At 46.2% G+C, this 26,300-nt stretch overlaps 1 protein-coding gene across 1 annotated transcript in view; it reads right to left on the bottom strand.

Moving 5' to 3' along the window:
• Positions 1 to 26,300, bottom strand: part of rptor (regulatory associated protein of MTOR, complex 1) — a 146,553-nt gene that overhangs the window by 60,464 nt on the left and 59,789 nt on the right. Inside the window, 2 exon segments of the mRNA XM_080847984.1 lie at positions 10,050 to 10,109; positions 20,071 to 20,246. Of these exon segments, the coding sequence (XP_080704110.1) occupies positions 10,050 to 10,109; positions 20,071 to 20,246 (236 nt within the window).

The following is a 26,300-nucleotide window of genomic DNA, read 5'->3' as shown; positions in this document are numbered from 1 at the left end:
CTGAAGTCAGAGAGGTGTGTGTGTGTGTGTGTTTGTGTGTGGGGGGGTGTTTGTGTGGGTATGTGTGGGGGGGTGTGTGTGTGTGAGTGAGAGAAAGAGAGAGAATGAGAGGGAGCAAGAACAAACTGTGAGAGGGAGCAAAAGAGAGAGGGAAGAGGGAGGGAGAGAGAAAGAGGGAGGGAGAGATGTCTGTCAGGAGAGATGAGCCACAGGAAACTGGTGCTCGTGTGTGTGTCCAAATTATTATTATCTGTTCAGAAGACATAGGGGTTGATATTTAATCTGTGCTATAGGGGAAACACAGATCTTCCAGTCTTTTCCATTCCAATTCTGCAGGGCTACAGGCAAAGCCTTTGTAAGATCCCAACTGATGGATGACAATCCGAGAAGGAGAGCGACAGACACAAAACAGGCGCAGGAGGGGAGAGAGAGATAAAGGGAGGGGGGAGAGAGAGACAAAGAGAAAAAGGGCTGGAGGGACTAAGAGAAAAGGAAAGGAGAGGGAAAGAGAGAGAGAGATCCTCCTTTCCCTCCCTTCCTCCCATCTCTGCTGCGACACTATTGCTGTGTGGCTGTGGGAGTGAGGAGAGATCAATAACACATCACGACCTGCTGCTAGCGATGATGATGATGAAGATGATGATGATGACTGTTGTGACTGGGGGTGGGGGTCCATGCCGGGTAGACGATGATTTTGAGAACCGAGTGACATTCCTATCGGGTGGTGAGAGCGACACCCTAGGGGTCCAGATTAGACAGATGACCAGTAAGCTCTGCGGCACCCCCTACCTTCTTGCTCTGCTCCTGGAGAGGGTTCATAGCTCAAACACCCTCGGCACGCGGTGAGCAGGGACTGCACCAACAGCCCATGTCTTACATCAAAGAGGGGCACGTCCCGCTATCCAAACAGCCATTCATCTTCATGCCGCCCATTCAATCACATGTGCACTGGGGGCAGCCAGCCCAGAGGCTCACAAAGGCTGGTATCCAGCGGACCCTTTACGCCGTCCACACTCCATCATATTGCCTATTCCTCTCAAACATCACTGCTTTTGTGCTGTTATCTGTATTGTCAGTGCTGTGTATTAAACCGCTCCTTAGTCCGGAAGGTTCCTTAAGTGTCGTGGGAGTCTGACTTTTTCTAGGATGTCTCCATGTCAAAATCACTCCAGCGCACAGTTTCACATTTGACTCCCTCGCAAATTCCCAAATGGAGGGCAAAAACCAGTCGATAGACTCTGAGCTCTCTCTCTCGCACTCTCTCTTTTTCTCTCTCCCTCTCGCTCTGTCTCAAGGCCGCCTCTACTAACAAGCAAAGCACATGCTTCTCCTAGGGCTAAGAGGTGGGAAAGGGGGCAACTGAGAGATCATCTATAAATAAATAGAGCTTGGAGGTCTAAATACAGTCTTCTTACAACATCTTATTTGCCTAACTTTTAGGAAAGGCTCATTCAAACCTACTAATTTAACGTTGTTAAATATGACAATATAAAAAGTAACTCAAAATTGAACAAAATTGAACAAATGCATCATGTGTGCAAAAAAGCAATTAATTGAATGACAGAATCTTTCAGAACTTCAACTCTTCAAAAGTGACTAATCTTTTAGGAGCATAGATAATTGGGCTGCGATGTAATTAGTTAATTAGCATTTTATTTATAACAGATTTGATTTCCTGTCTCAATGCGTCTTCAAACCTATTATCAGTGGCGGTTCTGCATGGAATTACGCCCCGGGCGATATCCCCTCCGAGCGCCCCCCCCACCCACCCGAAAAAAAAATCTTACTTTTTCCAATTATAACAATATTAGTGAAAGAAAAAATGAAATGTATCAATTGCACAAATCCTTCAATAGAACATTTGAATAACACACTTACATTAATGTTAGCTAACCAGCCATCTGCAAGTTATGTTGTGCAAGTGCAACATTAGTCTAGTGGTGTCAAAAGGAAATCTATGGTCTAACCAGCTAGCTATCGACCTGTTAATTATTAAGATTATACTAGTACTCTGTATGCTTTTCAATTGCACAACTCTTTCAATAGAGCATTTAAATAACACACTTTAGATAATCAATTTACACATCATGTGCATTAATGTTAGCTAACACCAGCTCTTTGCAAGTTATGTTGTGCAAGCACTCAACATGCATTATAGTTAGTTGAGTTTGCTAATAGTGGCTAATGGGATTTCGCTAACGCTTGCTAGTCTAGTGGTGTCAAAAGGAAATCTGTGGTCTAACCAGCTAGCTATCGACCTGCTAATTATTAAGATTATACTAGTACTCTGTATGCTGTTACATTATGTAGTTGTGGCTAGCGGGATTTCGCTAACACTTTAGCCTAGTGTCAGATGAATGAACATGTTCATACCCTATGGTCAAATCAGCTAGCTAACGCTAGCTAGCAAACAACTCAGTTGGTGCTCAACATTAGCTGGTTGCCTTACAGTAATAGAGTATTGGTTAAGCTACACTTGATAAAATAAAACACATTTTTACCTTGTCCACTCGAGCATCCTTCAATAGCTTTATCGATAATGTAATAGACTACTCTGTTAAAGATGTATTACATTTCCCTCGGGATGAATAAAGTATCTATCTGACTATCCATCTATCTATACTCTGCTCACTATTACCTTCACCAGTTGGATAAATTGATGCAGTTAGTGGTCTCCTTCCACCAATTAACCTTGCCCTTGGTGACCACATAATCGTTCTGTATTACCTATTTTTATAAGCCATTTCACACAATTCAGAAAAACAAAAAGTATAGGGTAATTATAATGTTTATTGGGAGACCCAGAGCTGAACTGCCCGCCGCCCCCTCTCTCTTTCTCTCTTTCCCCCTTCACCCAGGATTGCGCTGCACCTTCTTAGCGAGCAGGTTCGCCTGCAGCTGCAGGGGGCGCCAATTTGCCAATTCCTCACGCAGTGATATGATATATAGAAATAGAAAAGCGCTTCGCGGCCCAGATTATTATTACTATTTTTTTAAGTGCTCGTGCCGCCCCTCACGTGTCATGAAAAAGTGCCGCCCCGGGCGGCTGCCCGGGTCGCCCGTGCCTAAAACCGCCACTGCCTATTATGGCATATTATGACTTGCTCAGCTTAATCAGTGTGTTAAAGTATCCATCTCATGAATTCTCTGTCATGCTACAATTTGTCATGTTTGTACTCATGAAATGGCCTCCATTAACACCCCTCACCACCACCAGTGAATTTAAGAGCTGTCAACTTCAGTGCAATTCGCCACAGAAATATTTATTCAATATTTCATCAAAATGAACACAGTGTGTGTGTGTGTGTATGTGGCACCACGAGAGGACGACCCACCCCATGGCCTGCCACCATGCAACCATGCCTAAAAAAGGGCACACAACAACCAAACAGTGTGGCTCGGCTGCCAACCGCGTCTGCCAAAACAACACCGAAGCAGCGGAAAGCAACACGCCACAGCCCTGCTCTTACATTGTGTAGCACAAGGACAAATGATGTTCGGAGTCCACAGGCGTCGGGGAGGGGGAGGGGGGCGCAGGGGAGAAAAAGCAAGAGAGTGAGACGGACAGAAAATGGATATCCTGAAGATGTGGCATGGCTAATCAATGCTCTTATCTTGAGGGGCAAAGATAGACGGGGGCATCATAGCACTCAATGTCATTGATGAATAGAACAAGAAAGAGAAAAACTCAGTATTGAATCCACAGGTAAAAAATAAGAATGCAGTCAAACCCATTGTCCTGGTACTGGTACTGGAATCAGAAGTCCAATGACAGAAAGTCCATAATTTACGCATTTCTCTCTAATTAAAGTAGCTACTAAGACTAAGAATTTAATGAGAACCATACATCTTATGAAACACCCACAACAGCTCCTAAATTAGACCCGTGGTTCATCTCAAGCAAAGGGGTACCTACCAGTCATGGCCACCGATGACCAGTGATTAGCCTACATAGTGAACAGAGCCAGGCATGGACTCATGTCTCACTCTAATGTCTCACTCTAATGAATCTGGAAAGAAGGTCACTCGTCAATACTCATGTGCCAAGACATTAATGAGAACTGAACCAACGGGGCAAAGCGTATTTCACACCGGGTAAAGCGCATACCGTGCCCTGCCCTCAATTAGACAAACATATTGTCAATTCATGTCATCCACCTTGACGTCTGCCTTCAGTGACCACCGGCGGAAATGCTGCACAGCGATCAGAGACCCAGCTCTCTTCACAGGGCCAGGGACACGGCATGTAATTAACAAGTCTGATGGCGCTGAGTCACACGCGCGCGTTCCATTATGCTTGGAGCGTGCGGTGGGGGGTCTTGTCCAGAACAACTGGGGAAATCTTGCTTTAATCTCCCAGGTGTCAGCTGAGCTGAGACGGGAAAGGGGTGGGTGGTGTGGCTGCTGGGGGAGCGAGGGGCTGGAGGGAATATCCATTAGGATTGGTTCCAGCGGCGATGTGGAACATCAGGGAGACAGGGCTGGAATCACAGGGAGATGAAATGGTCCCCTTGATTAGGCGGTCAGCGTTACTATGGAGGCGTCGCTACGGGTAGCAGGAGATGTTCCATGACAGCCTAGCAGGGGCCTGGTGGTCTTTCATCTCGCCCCTTCACTGTGATGAATGAAACCATTTCTTTGTGCAAGCAAGCCCATGTGTTTCAAGTGCTAGGGTCTGTACATGTGTGTGTGTGTGTGTGTGTGTGTGTGTGTGTGTGTGTGCATGAATGCATTCGAGCGTGCAATTGAGAAGGGGCTGTGCGTGTGTGTGTGTGTGTGTGTGTGTGTGTGGGTGTGTGTGTGTGTGTGTGTGTGTGTGTGTGTGTGAAAGTGAAGGCATGTGTGATGACTGTAACTGACTGAACACGACATGTAAGGGATAACGGCCGACGAGCTGTGCAGTTCTACGAAGTTAATGGACGCTGCGGGGCAAAGAACACCACGACGCGGAGCGGAGTGGTGTTGGTCCGCGAAGTCCATTAACTTCGTAGAACTGCACAGCTCGGAGGCCGTTATCCCGCTTATCTCCCGTTTACAACATCCAAAAATGTTTTTATTATTATTGTTATTATTATTTAGAATTTACTTTATCTTTAGGACATTTAATATGCAAAATAACCTGATGAATTCTTGATTTGAAGCCTAGTGCTCCCGTTAGAGAAAGTAGTGAGAAAGTAGTGCGTGGAACTGGACCTTTAGTTTCCCCGGGCGTTGCTGCAAAGTGACACTCATGAGCTCACCTCTGTAAAGTAAACGGACACACGGACACAGGTATTGTTCATAAGGTTTTACTATTTATAGTTGAACTCCACGTTTCCGTTGATGGTGAAGTTGGACAGAGCAACAGGGAGGTCAAGTTTAGTAATTTTGGTCGAAGGCTCACAATCGAGCCGGCTAGTTAGCCGTGTGAGCTACCATCTGTTTCAATGGTGTTTTTTTCTAAGCGCTAACAGCCGCCTACAAATAATATTCGAGACTTTCAGTTAAGAATTACAATACTCTGCAACATCCGTGTAGAACATAAACAACTAACCGAGTCAATTTAGACATATAAAAAGTCGTGTAGATAGCTTAATTGACATAAAACATTGCCCACTAACTTGTCCCAACACGGCGCCATCTTGGTTCAAATTATCCTAGCTGTCAAAAAATAAACGTTACGTTGGTTGTCAATGGTAACCATTCAAGAGCATTGATATGGAACGGCGATTTAACTTTTCTACTGATAAGCTCAATTAATCTGCAGTGTTATCTGAATCATTATGTAACGGCTGTGAGGTAAAGACAAGTGGCAAAGTGACCCAATGACCCAATGACCATGAACACGCTTGGAATTTCAAAGAATACGAGGAAAGACTGGGCTGAAACCGACCGTGAAATTGGACCTTAATGTATGGACCATTTGCTTATATTGAATACATGGATCTAAGTGTGTGCCGTTGAGTGTGTGTGTGTGTGTGTGTGCGCCTTTGTGTGTGTGTGTGTGTGTGTGTGTGTGTGTGTGTGTGTGTGTGTGTGTGTGTGTGTGTGCCTTTGTGTGTGTGTGTGTGCCTTTGTGTGTGTGTGTGTGTGTGTGTGTGTGTGTCTTTGACAGCTCTTGGCGAAAGTACAGTGTGACACTGGGCCATGCGACGGGTGTCTCCTGCCTCTCCGAAGGCTGGTTGTAAAATGTCATTCTCCCCGAGCCGTCCTTAGCACTGACTAGCACGCCTCGGTGGCCACGTGTGCTACCCTACCCTACGCTACTCTACCCTTCCCCAGCCACACCAACTGTACTTACTTCCAAAAAAAGGCGCCCCCTAGACTAGTGGCTGCAACAACACATGGTAGAACAGTGAGCAGTCAGGGCCTTTACCTCGCCACGGAAGACATCTGAAGACATCTGAAGACACTGGAAGTCCCTTCCCTTCCCTAACCAACCCAACTGTACCAGCTTCCACATGAAGTGTGTGTGGCGCCCCTTATTTTTCTTCCCCCACTTGGCACAGCAGAGAAGCGCTTGTTATTTATCATCTTTAAGGGCAGGGGAGCTGGGGTGGCAGGGAGGCTGGCACCAGCCCTGGGCTCACAGCTGCCATGGCTCTTCACACAGCTAGCTAGCACTCTCTCTCTCTCTCTCTCTCTCTCTATATATATATATATATCTATCTCTCCGTCCCTCTCTCTTTCTCTCTCTCTGTCTCTCAATCCCTCTCTCTCTCTCAATACCTCTCTCTCTCGCTTTCAATACATCTCTCTCTCTCTTTCAATACCTCTCTCTCTCTCTTTCAATACCTCTCTCTCTCTTTCAATACCTCTCCCTCTCTCTCTTTCAATACCTCTCTCTCTCATCCCTCTCTTTCTCTCTCTAGTTCATGAAAGTAGACTGCAACTTAAATGATGCGCATGAGGAGGCTTAATTCCACTGTCTGGAAAAACCCACATCCCCCTTCACCCACCGTCGCCGCTTCAGACGTTTGCACTGGTGGAACGAGTGGCTCCCTCAAACGCTCTAATATTTACGGAAAAGCCTAGAGCGTTGCGTTTCGTTGCGTTTCACCGCAGTGGGCTGGTTGGGAGATTCCCCTCTCTCGTCTCAGGCCACTGGAGTAGAGTCCCTCCGGTCCTGAGATAATGGTCAACATTGTGCATTCATGAGGCAGGTCCATTATTTAGCTGCATCCAAAAAAAGCAGAGGGACTGTGTGCCCCCGCGGTTCACAGACGCAGATCCCGTCTTTGCGTGTCAGTATATGACACAGGAATCCTCGACACAGCTTGAGGGGGTCCTGTGGGTAAGTGGCTTCTACTCACACACACACACACACACACTCACTCACTCACACACTCATATACACACACACACACACACTCACACTCACACTCACACTCACACTCACACACACACCCAGCTTGAGGGGGTCCTGTGGGTAAGTGGCTTCCGTGACGTCCTGCTGCAGACAGGCTTGAAGAAGTGAAGGTGGGCATGAGAAATCTTGAGCTCTCTGTGTGAACGTCAACTTAAAACCTACTGCTTTTTGCTATTAATATTCTGAGTGCCTGCTGGAGGGGCGATGTTTGAAGTGGGACAGCTGCCACAGTGGTCGCGTTGAGCGGAGTGCACAGTCAGATCAAAGCTTACAGTAAAGTCGAGACGGGTCAGCGTCAGGGCTCAAGGACGCAGCCCCCCGAGTCTGCCCGCAGACAAATGAAAGATAATCTTTCTTGTCTGTTTGTCGAAAGGCTTATTAATATGCTGACCCTGAAACGCCATGTTGAATGAATTTTGAAAGAGTGGTGTGTGTACACACAGCTCTGGACACTCTCTCGTCGACAGCCGCTGGAGCCAACTCTCTGCTCCTGAAGTTCTAGGAAGTTAGTAGGTTTTGTTTGTGCCTAAATAAAACATTTCTAATACTATGAAAGTCTGAATAAAGTGACTTCAATGACTGAACAAAACTCCAGATGGGACAGGGAGGAACCAGAGCATGTGTAAGTGATTCTCTACAGTTTGTCTAAAAAGGATGAAAATCTAGGACAATCCTCCAAAAAAAACACCATACAGTACCCTTGACACTGGGCTCTGACACCTTTTTTCAAGATGATGCCTTTTCATTGTTTCCGATCCTTTCATACTAGTGTATAGAAGTGGTGTGCGCCTGAGAGAGACACTTGTACTGTACACCAAACAGAAGTACAAACGCAGGGGGAGAAACACCTGTCACTGTCAGAGTGGGGAACCTTTCATCTGTTCAAAGGATTCGCCCCCCACCCCCCCTCCTCCTCCCCTTGGGGTCAACATCCTCCATCACGCCTCAGGTGCTTGGCGTGACTCCATCAACGGGTCCTCACGCCGGATGAAACACCGGTAAAACCAAGGCTGCGTAAGAGGGGGGGTGTTTATGGATACCACAAAAGGGGCCGGAGTTGAAAGCGGACCGAGCCAGTGAGAGAGGAAGGATTTGGGTTTGGTGGAGGAACGGAAGAGGAGGATGAGGAAGAGAAAGGAGGAGGAGGAGTTTCCCCAGAGGAGATGAGGAGAGGAGTATGACTGCACACCTGCAACATCCCCATGACAACCAGGATAAGCGTAAGAGCCCCTGGCGGAGCGTGCTGCAGACACTTTGACTGCAGCGTGACACCATCAGATATAGCTCAGCTTAACACTCCCTAATTAAACTCCAGAGGAAAGCTCCACAGTGTGTGTGTGTGTGTGTGTGTGTGTGTGTGTGTGTGTGTGTGTGTGTGTGTGTGTGTGTGTGTGTGTGTGTGTGTGTGTGTGTGTGTGTGTGTGTGTGTGTGTGTGTGTGTGTGATGAGATGTGACTGAGAGCAAGAGTATGTCAGTATCGTCACTGCATGTGCGTATAAAAGAAGCAACTTTGAATGTGCCTGAAGGAGGACACAAAAGTATGTTTGGTTGTGTGCGTGTGTGTTTGTGTGTGCGTGGAGGGAGGAGGGGGGATGTCAAGAACAACAACAAACAGACAGCAGACAGAGGGAGAGAAAACCTAAGAGAATGCAAGCAAGCGAGAACATGCCTCACACAAAAAGCATAAGCAAGTTTGGGAATGGTTGGGGGAATTGGGAGGCCTTTCTGAAGCCTCAAACTTTGGAGGCTTTTTTTCTGCCCAGGCTGTGCTATAATGACTTTTGGGGGCTCCATGCAGATCCATATCAATTGGCATTCCACCTCTCACCCTCTTTCTCTCCCTGCCTCCCTGCCTGCCTCTTTCTTTCTTTCTTTCTTGCTCTCTCTCTCTCTCTCGCTCTCCCGCTCTCTCTCTCTCTCTCTCTCTCGCGCTCTCTCTCTCTCGCGCTCTCTCTCTCGCTCTCTCTCTCTCTCTCTCTCTCTCTCTCTCCCCCTCCCTCCCTTCCTTGCTCTCTCTCTCCTCTTTATGTATAATTCACTAGCCCTCTACACCAAATCCTCCCCTGTATGCCAGAGGACTAGCCCGGTGCCTTCCAGCCTGTCTCCCCCAGCATATCCATCACCTGAGCAGTGACTGGAAGGCGGCCGGGTGCTTGGCGGCGGGCGGAGAAGCCAGGGCTTTATAACAAAAGAGGAAGGGTTTAAAACTGTCAACGCTGGTTTTAAACGCTGATGGAGTCAAATGAGGAAAAAAAAGAGAAGAGTGATACCAAACAAAAGAAAACAGCAACAAAAGAGGAGGGGGGAGGGGGGGTACAGGCCCTAAAGTACTAGTCAGCATGGGCGAGCTGCCAAGTGTGCGAGTGTGTGTGTGTGAGTGTGTGTGTGTGTGTGTGTGTGTGTGTGTGTGTGTGTGTGTGTGTATGTGTGTGTGTGTGTGTGTGTGTGCGAGTGTGTGTGTGCGCGAGTGTGTGTGTGCATATGTCTCACTGCCTCGTTGTGCATCTGTGCCCGTGTGTGTATGTGGAATGGATGGAGGTGGGAGTCTGTGTGCAGGGCTGTGTGCAGCTTGTGGGCGAGTGGTCTTGTGCGGGGATGGGTGGTGTGTGTCAAAAAGCCAGGCAGCCATGAGACAGGTAAGAAAGAGAAAAAGAAAGAGAAAGGGAAAGGGAAAGGACAAGCAGAAATGTGAACACCTACTTCTCAATCAGGTCCAGCGTCACCCCTGGCACCAGCTTGGCACTCTTCTGCATGCAGAACCTGTTGGCAAACACAACAGAGGAGAGAGGAGGTGAGCAGCCTGGCGCCTCAGTTGGACCGGAATACGGGAGGGGCACCAAATCATATCCAGAAAGACAGACAAACATTATAACTCGCCCGGTTCTGTTTTTAGCATCCATCTGAAGCATTTTAGTGTCTTAGATTTAAGTACAAAAGGAAGTGGCAAAATGTTTGCATGCAGTAACCAACAGTTGGCTACCAATACTATAAATTGACATAGTGTAGGTCTGTATAGCAGACAGCACCTGATATACCAAGGCTCTCCACATACTGAGCACACATCTACAGGGGCACCTGGGAGAGGGTCAGCCAAAGAGGCTGGATATCTGGTAATTTGAAACACAGGTACAAGGAGGACAATTTTTGAAGTGGCTGGTAGTTCCTGTTTAATAAGACAAATGGCTTTTTGCAAGTGTGTCAAGAGATATGGGGGTGTGCCAGTGCATAGATATGTGTTTGTTTTTGTTTGTTTGTGAAGAACACCGAAATGAGTCAGGGAACAGTTTGTGAACACCTTCTCTGAAACAAATTAGACACTCCAGGAACAGGACTTGACCCTAGGCACAGCACATCAATTTGTGACCACAGCACAGCACAGCAAAGCAGCGAGCGAGACAGAGAGGAGGAAGGAAACGGAACGAGTTAAAGCAAGTAAAAAAGGGCAGAGAGTGAGAGCGAAGGAGAAATGAGCCTGCTTAATTCTTTACCATCTTTTTGTCGCTGATCTTTTTATCCACAGAATTAATGCCTTGCGCTGCCGTCGTGCTGAATCATCATAATTAGAGCGAAGTACAGATATCTCAACCCAAACGAAGCTTTACAAACATCCCATTTACATAGGCTCCTCGACTCATCAGATCAAACACCCCATTTACATAGGCTCCCCGTTCCTCATATCATAACATCCCACCAGCCTGAGGTACTGAGAGTACAGACATTACAGCATCTGACTAGACATAACAAGTTTGCAGTAGGGAAGGGGGGGGGGGTGCAAGGAAGGTTTTTTATAACGTTTTTTTCTTTCTTGACCCCATCACTTTCATCTTGAGGAGGGGGGTGTGGGTTGGGGAGGGCTTCTTCAAAGTGCAATTTCTAGGTCCATCTCAGCAGCTGCAGCAGCGCTAGCTAGAGAATGCTGACACTAAACTATCTGCGCCGACGAGCCTCTGGCGCTGAGACGTTGATGTAGAGAGCGGACAGCAGGGTCAGCAGAGGAGGCTGAAAGCATTCCTACCTGTCTTACTTTACTCTCTACCTCCCATCACTCTCGCTTCAGAGAACAGATAACATACACTCCCATTCGCTGCTCTCCTTCTGCCTTGTTCTCTCTCTCTCTCTCAAATGCTCTCTCTCTCTCACATTCTCTATTAGTTTCTCTATCAATCTCCATCTGGGTATCAGACACTGTGTACACAAAAACAGCGAGGAATCCATGACCAGCGGTCACCGTGCGAGCGGCTAGATAAGATAGATGTAGATGCTGACTTAGGGAGGAATCATCTCCATTTAGCTTAGTATGGTTCCCTATGAGTATGCATGTATGCAATTAGTATGGTTCTCCATGAGTATGCATGTATCCACTGTGAGAAACCACAAAGCATTAAGTGGATGACTTCATACTGCAGCTGAGACTAGATGTCGTTTTTTTCCCCACTCAGGCCTTGCCTTGATTTGCAACTGTCCCTCTCTTCACGTGGCTCTCATGTACCCTTCATGTCCAATCCAAATCAAGTGTCTAGTGGAGCACTATAGGGCTTCTGCCCTCTCTCACACTATGTCCTGACGTGGCGGTGTGGTATGACCCCTCACTCTCAGGGAGCGGCCTCAGGAGGAGGAGAGTTTCTATTGCATAATCCTCTAAGAGGAATAATAGCTTTTCAAAGGATGGGAGGGAGGAAGATTGAGATGAAAAGGAGGAAATTATTGAAGGAAAGGATTAACAATAAGGACAAGGATAGATTGATGGAGAGTTATGTAGTAAAAGAGAGAGGTAGAGGGCGATAGTCTCAGTGAATGCGTTTCCATGCCATTTGTACAGAGCGCGTGTGTGTGTGTGTGTGAGTACAGCTTTTTTGCATGTGCATGCATTCAGCCGGCTCAGATGTTAAAGCCTCCCAGTCCCCCAAGACTGCGTCATCAGATGCAGCTCATTACTTCTCCAATCCCCCTCCTCACGACTCTCTACTCCTCCCTCATCCCCTTCTCACGCACATATGCAGACAACTCAACTCTAATTAGGCCACTGGATGCCTTTGGAGGCCTCGGATCTGAGGTGCCGCAGCCTACTTCCCCTGTCAAGTGACTGCTCAGGGAGAGAGAGTCGACCTGCTGACAGCACAAACCTCATGGCTACCACAGAGGTCTCACCCCGGAGCGCTGGATTAACCAACAGTGAAAGGTGAATGTTGTGTATAATCAGCTCTATCCATAACGTGCCTCTGACTGTTGACACACAGTCAAGTCTACACAAATACACTGTGAATTCTCTGCAGCAGTGCGAGAGAAAGTTTCAACGTGTGCTGAGAATCCTAATTATGCCCATGCCAGCACACGGATGACACTGAATGACCTTCATTTGGCTCAAAGCATGAAAGCAGCAGGATTTCATGAGGTGGTATGAATTAAACACAAGGAAAAAGGGAAAAAAAGGGAGAGAAAAAAACTGCGTTGGCAGATTTGTCTGCCTGGCAAGAGGAAGCTGTTTTAACATGCAGCGCATGTACAGTAGGAGTCGTTATGCAAGAGCTCTCAGTGGGGCCTGCTGATGGGGCGAGGCTAGGTAGGGATACACTAGAAGGCTGTGTCTCCGAGCAGCCGGCAGGGGGTCGGATGGTGTGAGTGAGGGGAACAAGGCTCTCTGCGGGGGGGGGGGGGGGGGGACTATGAACCATCAGAGCCTGACAAGACGGTCATTAAGAATTGATCAGGTGCGCCCTATCAGAAGCAATCTAACCAGACTTGTGTGCGTGTGTGAGGGGGTGGGGGAGTGATGGGGGGGGGATCTGTGTGCGTGGGCTGTATTATAGGGCTTCCCCACTTTCCCTGAGAGTCGAACAATGGTATCGACAGAATAGATTTAGTAAGTGCAAGGGATTTCAGAGAAAACACTACATCAGGAATGAGGATGGAGAGAAAGAGAGGGCTAAATGAGGGACAGATAGAGAAAAAGAGAGGAGGAGAGATGTTTAGATAGAGAAAAGGAGAGGAGGAGATGTTTAGATAGAGAGAAAGGAGAGAGGAGGAGATGTTTAGATAGAGAGAAAGAGAGAGGAGATGTTAGATGGATGAGAGAGAGAAGGAGATGTTTAGATGGAAAGAAAGAGAGGGCAAAATGGGAGCCAGATACAGAGAAAGAGAGAGGAGGAGAGATGTTTAGATAGAGAAAAAGAGAGAGGAGGAGATGTTTAGATGGATGAAAGAGAGAGGAGGAGATGTTTAGATGGATGAAAGAGAGAGGAGGAGATGTTTAGATGGATGATAGCGTGGCCATCTGTGCCTGGCATGTGTGTGCCAGGAGAGACGGGGGGAGAACACAATGCGCCACTGTGTGTGAGGACAAGCCTACTGATTTAAAGCCACATTTTGGAATATTTTTATCTCATAACTGAAAGTTGTGCGTTTTTTGGGGGGAAAACAACACTTTGAAGCTCACGCTGTTCATCTGTCTTTTTTTTTCTACTGTGTGCAATTCTGGGCTGATATCCAACGCCTTAACCATGAGAAGATCTAACAACTTGTGGCAATGTTACCTTTTTGAATTAATATGACAAAAAATCCTCCCCTCTGTTCCACCAGCATGGCTGTTTCCACGGTGACACTGCAGAACCCTGTCATTTGACACGACGCTAGGCGTGACGTGACTGGATGCGGTAGAGGCCATTTAAGTTTGATTCCAGCTCAACCATGCAGTGTCCTGATCGCGTGGAGGGACCTCCCCCTCCTCTTGCCCCCCACCTCCCCTGCCTCCCCCACCTCTCCCACCTCTTGCCCCCCACCTCCCCCGTGTCCTGTGGTGCTGATGTTGAGAGCAGGAGCTTGTGCACACCCACGCCCCTCGCGAGCGCCTGGAGACTCTGAGAGTCAATGGAAGCCCCCACGCCCACGCCCCCCACCAAACTTCCCCTGCCCCCATCTTTGCATCCCCTCCTTCTCCCCCCGAGGAACCACCTTTCCCACCCTCTGCCTCACAGCGCTGGGGAAATCCCTCTAAGACAGGGCTCCAGCCCCAACGATTTTCTGCTCCAGTGCACACTGCATTAGTTTCACACACACACACACACACACACACACACAACCTCTTCTTCCTCCTCCGCCTTCCCTTCTTATCCTGCGAGTGGCATGTTTTATTCAGGTTTAAAAGCTAAGGTGAATGCTGTGCTACACACATAAACACGCACTCCCTCACACACACACACACACATACACACATACACACAAACACGCACTCTCTCTCTCTCTCTCACACACACACACACATAAACATAAACACACACACACACACACACACACACACACACACAAACACATAAACACACACATAAACATAGACAAACACACACACATAAACACACACTCCCTCACACTGAGGGGCTGAATGTAATCATAGAGCATGAGGAGGCAGCACTCCCTCACTGCAGGATGCATGGAGGAGAAGAGGGGGAACTTAATGGGCAGGAAAGGAGAGAGAGAGGGAGAGAGGGAGAGAGAGCGAGAGGAGAAAGAAAAGAAAAGAAAAGATCATTCCTTTCCCAATTTCCCGAGAGCATTTGGCAATATGCCCTGGTTTTCTTGGACAGAGATATCAACAATGATTCATAACTTATATGCACTTTGGTGGGCTTGCAAAAAATCTTCATATTATGCCCAGACAGACAGAGGCCACTTAGGCAGTTTCGCTAATGTCAGCTGAAAGTAATGCTTGCACCTCTGCAGGCTATAAGAAAGCTTTTGCCACCTATTTTAACAAGAATATACGGCTCATTGAACATAAATACTAGGGCTGTCAAACCCCCCAAAAACAGCATTCAAAATTGCATTCACTGAACAGAATTACTATTTGAATGCATTCCATTTTTATTAGACATACCAGTAACTTGATACAGGGCACAAACAGGACTATAAACCTTTCAGAGATTTGAAATTATAAAGAGGAAGGGGATGTTTCCGAGTAAAATGGTTTCCATTGCTAGCTCGAAATATTTTCGTTTGTGTGATTTTAAAATCTATATTGTAAGTCATAGCCATAACTAGTCAGACTGCCCTAACATAAATAAGGTCTGACTCAATTATGTTGATCTGAACATTCACCCAGATGAACGGTCCTTAATGCTTTTGTGCCATCACACACCTCGCTTCTTCATCATGGAGGGACACACACCTCGCTCCTACATCATGGAGGGACACACACCTCACTCCTACATCATGGAGGGACACACACCTCACTCCTACATCATGGAGGGACACACACCTCACTCCTAGATCATGGAGGGACACACACCTCACTCCTACATCATGGAGGGACACACACCTCACTCCTACATCATGGAGGGACACACACCTCGCTCCTACATCATGGAGGGACACACACCTCGCTCCTACATCATGGAGGGACACACACCTCGCTCCTACATCATGGAGGGACACACACCTCGCTCCTACATCATGGAGGGACATGCATATGATGCCCATATGACGGCAGGTAGTTCTGACTAAATTAACACCTGCACCGGTCATATTCGACATTTAATGAGACAGCATAATATAAATCATTTACAAACACAGTTTAATTGCCTTCATTTATTAGATCCCTTCCATCCTTCAAGTTGTTTTTGAAGAGCAGACTTCACTGTGAGAGCCCTGAATAATACGGTTCTTTCAGAGTCATTCTAAGATGAAGAGCTTATCCTACATCACCGACTTCTGACGAAACAGATGTTGCTTCACTCAAGTTTAATGAGTTGCTTAAGTATTGACAGGCTTCTAGGCGGGGAGCCTGAATGAACCTGAACTCTGGATGTGTAACAATTTAGCAGAACAGGACGAAACAGGAGGGGACCAGTATGTGACCTTCCTCTTGAGTGCCGAACACACGTGACTCCTCACCATCTACTCGTCCGCCCCAGCTGCCTCTCTTCTCTAGGGTGCACTCTTTCAACCGCCTCTTCTCTCATCCTCACTCCATCCTCCTCTACACGCTCTCTCGCCCTCTCTTATCCTTCTTGTCCTCACCAATCCATCCATCTATCCAATTTTTTTTTGGATGAAATCAGAATAATAAAGTAATCCTTGACCTGAAAAAAAAAAACACTCAGTGTCCCAGAACCTGCAATTAACACCCACTCAACTCTGTAGTGCAGAGAGAAAAAAAGATGCTGAAGTAGACAGAGGAAGAGAGAAAGCATGCATGTGACAGGAAGAGTGAGTACTCGAGCCTTGTTGGGGGGTGAGGGCGAGACAAGGGCTCTGCACCCAAGCCTGCTATGTCAAGCAGTCGTTTGACTAGAAACAGAGGCCCTAGAGGGACAAATAGAGCATGAGTGGGGTGGAGTGATGAATAATCTCTAAACTGGCCAGCCTCCAATTATCTTCTTCACGCTCACTCGCCCTGACTTTCAGTGACTGACCTCCACGGGCCTAACCTACATGCTAAAACCGTCAGGAGAGCAGCCATGCTAAATCATTCTGAACAATAATTAAAGGACAGAAAAAGCAAGTGTAGACAGATGAGAGAGAAGAGAGTCGGATAAATATGTATACAGAAATGAAAGAGATTTTTTTTACACAGGAAAAAATTGCACATGACCATAAAGAATGGATGGAAAAGAGGTGCCAAAGACTTTGAAGGAAAAAAGATGGATTGTGTCAGAGTAGAATGAGAGACAAAGGAGAGAAAAAAAGCAAACAAAATAATAGTGCACAATCTATGTTATGAAATGTTGCTCAACATATAATCTCAATATATAATCTAAATATATAATCTCACTGTGTTTATGAAACTCATCCCCCAGGCTGTGGTGTATATCTCATGGGTGAAAGACTGTGTGAAGAGACCTTAGTCTAACCTAACCTAACAGACACACACACACACACACACACACACACACACACACACACACACACACACACACACACACACACACACACACACACACACACACACACACACACACACACACACACACACACACACACACACACACACACACACACACACACACACACACACACACACACACACACACACACACACACACACACACACACACACGCTTCTAAAATATTCCACATTAACATTCATTGGGCCATTTGCTCACAGATCCATGAGGGTACTTTTCAGATATGACAAACTATTTCCAGGAAACCCTGTATGATTAGTTTTAATTGGGGAAATGAACAGTGCTTTAATATTCAGAGCACTAACTTACCCACTTCCCTCTCTTTTTTTGTCACAGTCAATTGCATCCGCTATAAATGTACCTCCCCGTTCAACCCTGCTTCATCCACATACGGTGCAACCGGTTTAGAGCCCATGCTTCACTTCTCCTACTTTACAGCACTGCTTCATTTAAAAAAAAAAAAGTCTGCATTGAAGAGATCCTTAATCAAGTGGCCTACTTTACGGTGCTACATACCATTTGTTACGTCTTTAATGCACAGGGAAGTAGAATCTTAAAAACATGAAATGCTAGCAGTATATATAAGCAGGGTAAATGCATGCAACAATATGGATGACCTTAAAACTAAGGGGGGAGATTATCCAGTGTCATGTGTGAGGGGCCACCAGTTTTAGTCTGCCTAAAATGATTGAAAGGCGATGGTGATGAAATCAGTTTGGATTCACGTGCAAGAGCCAGTGATGCTCTATCAGCCCAGGGCCACGTCTCACCATCTCACTGTATCACATTACACAAGCGTCAGGCCTCCCCTGGCTACACACGGGAGACTCGAGTCGAGACTTTGACATGTTTGCATAACATAAGTTATTTTTTCATAAGTTATTTTTGCTTCTTCTTCTGTATGAGCCACCCTGTTATCTGCATGGTCCATTCGTCATGCATCTAGGTCAGGCTGATGAGCATTATGCATTATGCTAATGCTTTATGGTGATGTAACAAGAACATAACGTCTGCATATGCGCATGCAGTTGAAACATATATTATTGTTGAGGTGTGTGTGTGTGTGTGTGTGTGTGTGTGTGTTTGTGTGAGTGAAAGGAGAAGGTGCATGGGGACACATTTTAATGAAGTCAGACTGCATATCTTAGCCCTGTGCGTGGGAAAAGGTTGAGGATGGGGGCACATGTCTTCTATGTGTTTGGTTTGAGGAGATCAACACTATTAATTATTTATGGGTAATAAAGGAGATCTAAACAAGTAAAGATCATTAAGACAGGCCTTGGGCATTTAAAGTGTATAAATATGCATGTGTAGGTGTTTATGTGTTTGAGTCTCCTATGTTCAGTATTAAAAGTTAGCTTAAGGTATACAACATAAGTCAAGAGTCTGTGGGTGTGCAGCGTATGCAACACTTGCATAGAGAAAGAAGGGAAGATATGTGTACACTGTGCAATATATTATATACTGGTCTCATAACTGGCAATGAACGGCCATCTTAACAGGGATTGTTGGTTTACATGATGTGTGAATGCACACTGGTTGGACATGGGTGTGTGTGTCTATGTGGGTGTGTAACTCTTGATTAGGGATGGGTATCGTTTGGGTTTTTTCCGATACCGGTACATAACCGATACTTTTAAAACGATACCGGTGCCTAAACGGTGCCAGAACCGATACTTTTTTTTTTTTTAATTAAAGACATTAGGCTTATTTATTGCCAAGGCAAATAGTTTTCTTCAAATTTAACAATATATTAACTGTTTAAGGTATACTATAAATAAAAATAAATACAAAACACTTGGCTTCAAACCTTTTAACTTCAAACCATGAACAATATATTAACTTATAACAACTGTACAGTATACTTAAATAAATATAAATAAATACATAACAAACTCTGTACACACACTTCACACTTAAGTAATACTTTTGCAGAAATATGAGCATGTTTGCCTTCAGAGTAAAACAAATATTAATTAGTTTTCATTTATTTAAACCCACTGGTTTCGTGAATGTGTACTGCCCCTTTAAAAGTTTAGTTAGTGCTCTCTTAAGAACTCACATTGAGAAGGAATATCTTTGGATGAGACGGTAGCTCTCCGTTTAATAAAGCGTATCCAACTTCTGCTTAGAACAACCACACTTATCTTGAAACCGAAACCACACGCAAGTCAACCCATTACCATGGCAACTCCTCAACACAAATCCCGTTTCCACTAGTCCCATACGGAATGCAGCGTGAGCGACACAGGCGAGAGTCTATATTGGGAGATGGAGCAGTTTTATATGTGCCCCACGAAATCTGTTATCAACACAAAAAAGTATACAGATCGTACTCGGAAAGATCTACGCCACTAACGTTACTTCTCGTTAGCTATCGCTAGTTTTGTTAAATTATAAAAATTTTAATTAAAAAAAAAAAAAAAAAAAAAAAAAATCATCTGCTCAGGCACCGAAAGGAAGCACCGAAATCTGCGTTGCATTTCGGTCCGGCTAGGTATCGGTTGTATGGAACCGGTGCCGTATTGGTACCGGTTCTCGGTACCCAACCCTACTCTTGATGGGTGAAGCACTGATGGCATTGTTGATGGTTACATTATGTGTGCAGTCTGTGTGTGTGTGTGTGTGTGTGTGTGTGTGTGTGTGTGTGTGTGTGTGTGTGTGTGTGTGTGTGTGTGTGTGTGTGTGTGTGTGTGTGTGTGTGTGTGTGTGTGCAGTCTGGGTGTGTGCAGTCTGGGTGTGTGCAGTCTGTGTGTGTGTGTGTGTGTGCGTATGCGTGTGTGTGTGTGTGCATGCTTGAGTGTGTGTGTGTGTGTATGTCTTACCAGCGGAGAGCGATCTTGATGGGCGTGGTGAGGCAGGAGGTGAACAGGTCAGCAGGGAGGTCAGGGTTCATTGGCAGCAGCTCCGTGGCCTCACAGGCCGCCAGCTGGATGCAGTTCTTCATGGAGGGGGGCAGGGGCATCTGGGCCAGAGGGTGGTTAGGGTTGATGGCCGCCACCTAGGACAGATGGAGAGAGAGATGGACACAATTAGAGTCAGATACGGAGAGAGGTATACAAACACATTACAGAAATGGAGGCGAGGGAAGGAGGGATAAAAAGAGAAAGGGAGGAAGGAAGGAAGGAAGAGAGAGAGAGAGAGAGAGAATTAAGAAAAACTTCAGAACAAGTACCCAGAAAACAGGCCAGGTAAACAGCCAGAGAAAACTGTGCCAAACACGGACAAAAGAAGCTAATATAACACGCTGTGTGGGCGGAAATTTAACTAGACAGAGCGAGTCATTGAGACGGAGACACAAAGAGTCCAAATGGGGAGAGAAGGGGGGGGGGGGGGCTGATAGGAGACAGAGAGATAAAAAGACGGACAAACGACCTTTGAGAGACAAGTATGAGGGAGTGCAAAAAGGGGACGAGAGGAAAAAAGATGAGTACAGAATAGACCGCAAAAAGACAGATAAGGGAAGAGAACGATAGAAAAGGACAGAGGGAAAAAATGAGGTACAACTGCTTCGTCACCATAAGCCTCACAGCAGTACTGCAAGCAGACGCCAGCGGGGCATAATGACACGATCAGCCCATAAAGCGGCCAGGTACGTCCACACAGGGCTTTGAAGCACAAAGCAGGAGGCTGGATGGCAGAGTGGCATCCGGGCTCTAGAGTGCCATCAGGGGGCACAGGGACTGGGATGAACACGGTTAATAATGCATCGCACTCAATCTGTGGCACCGCTCTCTCTACCTCGCTAGCCCTGAGGGTGTAGTGTTCTCTCAATGGCCGAGCACTGATCTGCTCATAACTGATCTGCCTGTGCATGTGGGGCTGGCTGGCAGGGCATATCTAGGGGCGACAGATCTATACATCACTGCGATGCCACACAATCACCTCGAAAATGGAACCTGTTGAGACTAGTCTTGGAATAAGATTCACGGTTCTGCTACTACCATGTAACTACTATGTAATAACAACACGGTGCCATAACAGTGTAATAACAGTATTAGTGGAACTGAGGAGAAACTCATTGGTTTGATGGAAGCAGCACAAACACAAATTAAAGACATGGTCTGACAAGGTAATCACAAGATTATGCATTGCTGAATTATTTCAATCAAAAAGCTGCGAAAACATGTTTATCTTTAAACAGTAACGGCAACGAGTGAGTGCTTAATCCAGCAGACTGAAACAAAAAAAACTGTACAGTCAAACACTCCCAAGTATGCCTTCATATAAAACGACGACTTATTTTTCTATAACATTATAAATGTTTCACATGACCAAAAAAGTTTTTAAAATGCCTAAAAATACTTAAACTCCAAAAATGTCAACTCTTTAGAAGAATCCTGCACTACACTGTGCATGCCCTTCATAACTGTAAATTCTCTTTGTGAAGCCTTACACACTACAGAGATCACACACCCAGGGTTAAATGAGCCCCATGTCGTTCACATGGCCATCTCACAGCCTCTTCACAGCAAAAAAAAAAAGACAGAACCGCAAAGTGCTAAAACCCTTTCTGTGTTTAAAAGCGCCGAAGGCTGGGCCTGAACTGTTGCAACATAAATCAGACACAGGCCATCAGTGTGCTGAGTCATGCGATGGCAGCTTTACCACACACCCACCCACACACACCGCCTGGCATGGCTATACAAAAAAGAAAAAAAAAACACACACATTCACTTACTTACACTGCCATATACACATACAAACACACAACCTCAGGCTAGATGTGTGTACACATACACAAACTTACAGACATAAACTCACTGACACGCACACGCACACACCCACACACAAACTCACAGACACACACTACCAACCAAATAGAGAGGAAATATTTCCATTTAATGATGAAAGCTGCAAGTTTGATACTGCCCTGAAAATTGCATTACATTGCGGCCTATTTAAACCGCCGCTTCATTACTTCAAATACTACTACTCAAAACATGACTATCCCAAAGGCTTCAACCCCATATATACTAAGAATATGTAGAAACATGAAATGTATAAACTGCAAAAACTGCAATTCGTTTGACTCGTAATCAACTCACACACACAGACAGACAGAGACACACACACACACACACACACACACACACACACACACACACACACACACACACACACACACACACACACACACACACACACACACACACACACACACACACACACACACACACACACACACACACACACACCAACCCGCTTCTTGAAAGCTCATCATCATCGTGTCATCATCCTTGTCTGAGGGCTGCTTTAAAGCAGATCTCTGCGCTGGTGCTGTGTGTGCTGGGAGGTGTGAGGTAATTGGATGCGGTACAGTGGCTGGGGGCCGTGCGCTGGAAGCCCTCCGTGGAGCTGCCAGACAGCAGCAGCCCCTACTGAGGCCCCTCACGCCGAGAGGCTGCCACACGCTCAAGCTCGGCCCATATATCTGTCCAACTCTCCTCACCTCTATTCTTCCCTCGCCTCACCTCCACTCCGTCTCCCACTCTCTCCATTTCATCTTTCTTCCTCTCCCCCTGCCTCCATATCTCCCTACAGCAGCTATCTCAGAGAAAAGTAAGTGCTCTCAGGGTTACTGTTCATACCACCACACACACACTGTCAGGTGTGAATTTAGTCTCGGTGTTTCTGCACGATTCAGTTAGCTACAGTTAAAGGTCATATCTAACATCCAAATGAGCTACTTTTGCAAGACTAATTGGTCCCCCCCTAAAAAACATCAGTACCTTCGGTCTGGGGAAAGTTAAGTCGCTTCAACAGACTCTTGAAATGAACAGGTTTGTTTTCAAGACCTGAAGATGTTTCTCTTTGTGGCAAACAATTGATATACAGCTTGACACAGATAGGTGCATAAAGAGAAAAACGTTATCTTATAAACACAGGGTAAATATATGTGAATCCATTGTATGACTTAAAAGAGCTGCTGCTGTCTAATCTACCAGAACGAATGGGCCAATTCACACGTCACAACTGGTTGCCGCATAGTTTCTTCTTTGTTTCCTTGATTCCCTTGGCCTATTTAAATGATGTATGGCTCCTGTACAATGAAACACAGACAATCTGTCTAATAAAAACATTGCTACTTAGCGGTCTGCCCAACAAATCAGAGTGTCGGGTAATACATTCCAACGGCGCACGATAGTGCACTGCAATATAATCCTTATGGCAAATATGGCCCCAGAGCCAAGATAGGATGGAGCATGCAAAAACACCCACCGTAATTAACACATTAGCATATTGTAATCCTACAAATTACCATGACAATCACTATGGCAGGGTTTTTCAGATGGGATATTAGGCTACAATTTAATTGCGGCAAATATTTTTTTGAGTGACACTAATTCATGAGAGCGATCCGTGGGGACTGCCATTACCACACACACACCCAGACATCCAACAACAGTGCATTCCTGCGCGCGCACACACACACACACACACACACACACACACACACACACACACACACACACACACACACACACACACACACACACACAAGATCAAACTTTGGAGCCTGCTGCTTTGTATAGGGCCAATGCATCCATCACCTGTTTGTCAATTATTCATGAGGGATGAAGCTGGAAAAAAAAGCTGAGAAAAAGCAGCAAAAAAAAAACACACACACACACACACACACACACACACACACATTCAGAGGTTCATCTGACACATACCCTCACAAACACACGCACACACACAGTGCAACACACCAGGGTCTCAGACTCACAAAACTATAACATGAAAAGTGCTCTTTTGTCCTGCAGGAAAACCACCAGAGGATCCTGAGTGCCCCAAACAGCAGGCCTCCTGAATCGCTGCTGATGTCAAAGGCAGCATGCCGCCCCCCTCTCCTCCTCCCTCCCTCCTCCTTGCTCCTCCTCTTTCTCCTCCGCACACAGAGCCAAAGATGAAAGGGCCACACATTTGGGGCTGATCAAACCGATAAAACGCTAACAGCTCCAGAAAGGCTACGCGTCTCCACCACATCAACCCTCTGACAACCACATCACCATGAGACGATATCCAAAAGGATATGAGCGACCCCCTCCCTATCAAAGCGGTGTTAACGGGCAGGCTAACGGAACCTATGAAACCACACTACGGAGTCAAGGGCATTTGTTCCGTTGGTATTAGCGGTAATGACGTGGGGTTTAAAGCAATTGCAGGAGGGGAGGAGTATTAGCATTTGAATGGAAAAATAATGGGCTTCATATTCATATATGGGGAATAGATTTGCATTTCTGGTCTATGAGGTCTTTATGAAGGTGTTTAACCCTGAGGATTACGGGGAGATAGGTTGAAAGAGGACGGTTAGAGAGAAGAAGAGGTAATAGGCGGAGAGAAGTATAGAGAGAGAAAAATGCAAGACTATGTATTATGTTCGTGTGTACCTTGAGTGATGAGATATCTAGCAGGCAACCAGCTGTGTATAATTGAAAAGACACAGAGGCTGCAAGTCAGCTGCATGACACAAACATCACACCATACACACACACACACACACACACACACACACACACACACACACACACACACACACACAAACACACACAATCCAAACACACACACACACATACACACACACACACAAACAGCACACCATCCCAACACACACACGCACGCACGCGCACACACAACCACACGCACACGCACACACACAGGCACACACACACGCGCACACACACACACTGTATTCTCTATAACCCAATTCTTGCAATCTAATTCATGAATATTTCCTTTGCATATCCAATAAATTAGTATCAATGTTGACATGGCAACACATTATATGCGTGTGTAAGTGACCGTGGCTGTGGGGCTCTCTGGGGCTTATGTAAGCAGTGGTGTTGCGTGTATCAGGCCATGCTACACCCGCCAACGCATGGCTTGTAGGGGACTCCCCGCCTGGACTTCCTCCTGAATCTTTTATAACTCCGGAACAAACTCAACTCTCTCTCGCTCGCTCGCTCGCTCGCCCATCAGCCACTCAGCATCACGTCCTACCACAGGAAGTCATCATGAACCTGCTCACTTGGGTCACACACACACACACACACACACACACACACTCACACACACACACACACAGCACCTGGTCCCTCGAGGGAGCTAAAAACAAACAGGGAACAGAGTGTGCACTCCTCAACAGCCCTGTTTGTGCTGCAGTGGCAGTGTTGTGAAAACACACCACAGCCTTTCAGACACTCTGACCTCTGGACTCACTATTGTTTTGACTCTTACACTCAGCGCCAGACACAACGGCGCATGCTCTCTGAGAGTGTGTGTGTGTGTGTGTGTGTTTGGGTATGTGTGTGTTGTTTTGACTCTTACACTCAGCGCCAGACAAAACAAAACTTACACTCAGCCCAAAACAGCTCATGCTCCCTGCAGTCAGAACTGTCAAAAGACAGGACACTCTCATGTGGGTGCAGAGAGAGCCCCTATCATTTTTTGTGTGTGTATGTGTGTGTGCGTGTGTCTGTGTGTGAGCGAGTGTGTGTCAGTGAGTGTGAGTGTCAGTGAGTGTGTGAGCGTGTGTGTGTGTGTCTGTGTGTGTGTGTGAGCGCGTGTGTGTGTGTGAGCGTGTGAGCTTGTTTGAGTGAGTGAGTTCACAACAGTGAGCGAGATAAAGACATACCCATGACAGAGATGGAGAGGGAGAGGACATGGGTGCAGTTCAATTACAGCACTCCTTAAAAAGCTGAAGAAGGGAAAACTGTCAGTGGCTCCCATCTCTCTGTTTGCACCCCTGCCTCGCCTGTCACACTCTAAGTGTTATTGATGGACTGTGGGTCTCCCTTCTCCCCTTTTACTTTTTCTCTCTCGTCTCAATCTCTTTTACACCTCTTTTTCTACTTTCCATGTCTCCATCTCTCTATCTCTTTGTCTCTCCTCCCCACGTTTCTCTTCTCTAATCACTGATCTTTCAGCGTTTTAATTTCTCACTCTTTCCATCTCATTTTCCATCAAACACTCTCTCTCTGTTCTTCATGTAATCTCTTCGTTTATCGCTGGTTTTCCAGGTTTGGTATTCTTGCTCACTCGCTCTCTC

Source organism: Sprattus sprattus (genome assembly GCF_963457725.1).
Source record: "Sprattus sprattus genome assembly, chromosome: 1".
Classification (NCBI taxonomy): domain Eukaryota; kingdom Metazoa; phylum Chordata; class Actinopteri; order Clupeiformes; family Clupeidae; genus Sprattus; species Sprattus sprattus.
Note: the sequence above shows the minus strand (reverse complement) of the source record. Positions and strands in the feature narration are given on the sequence as shown.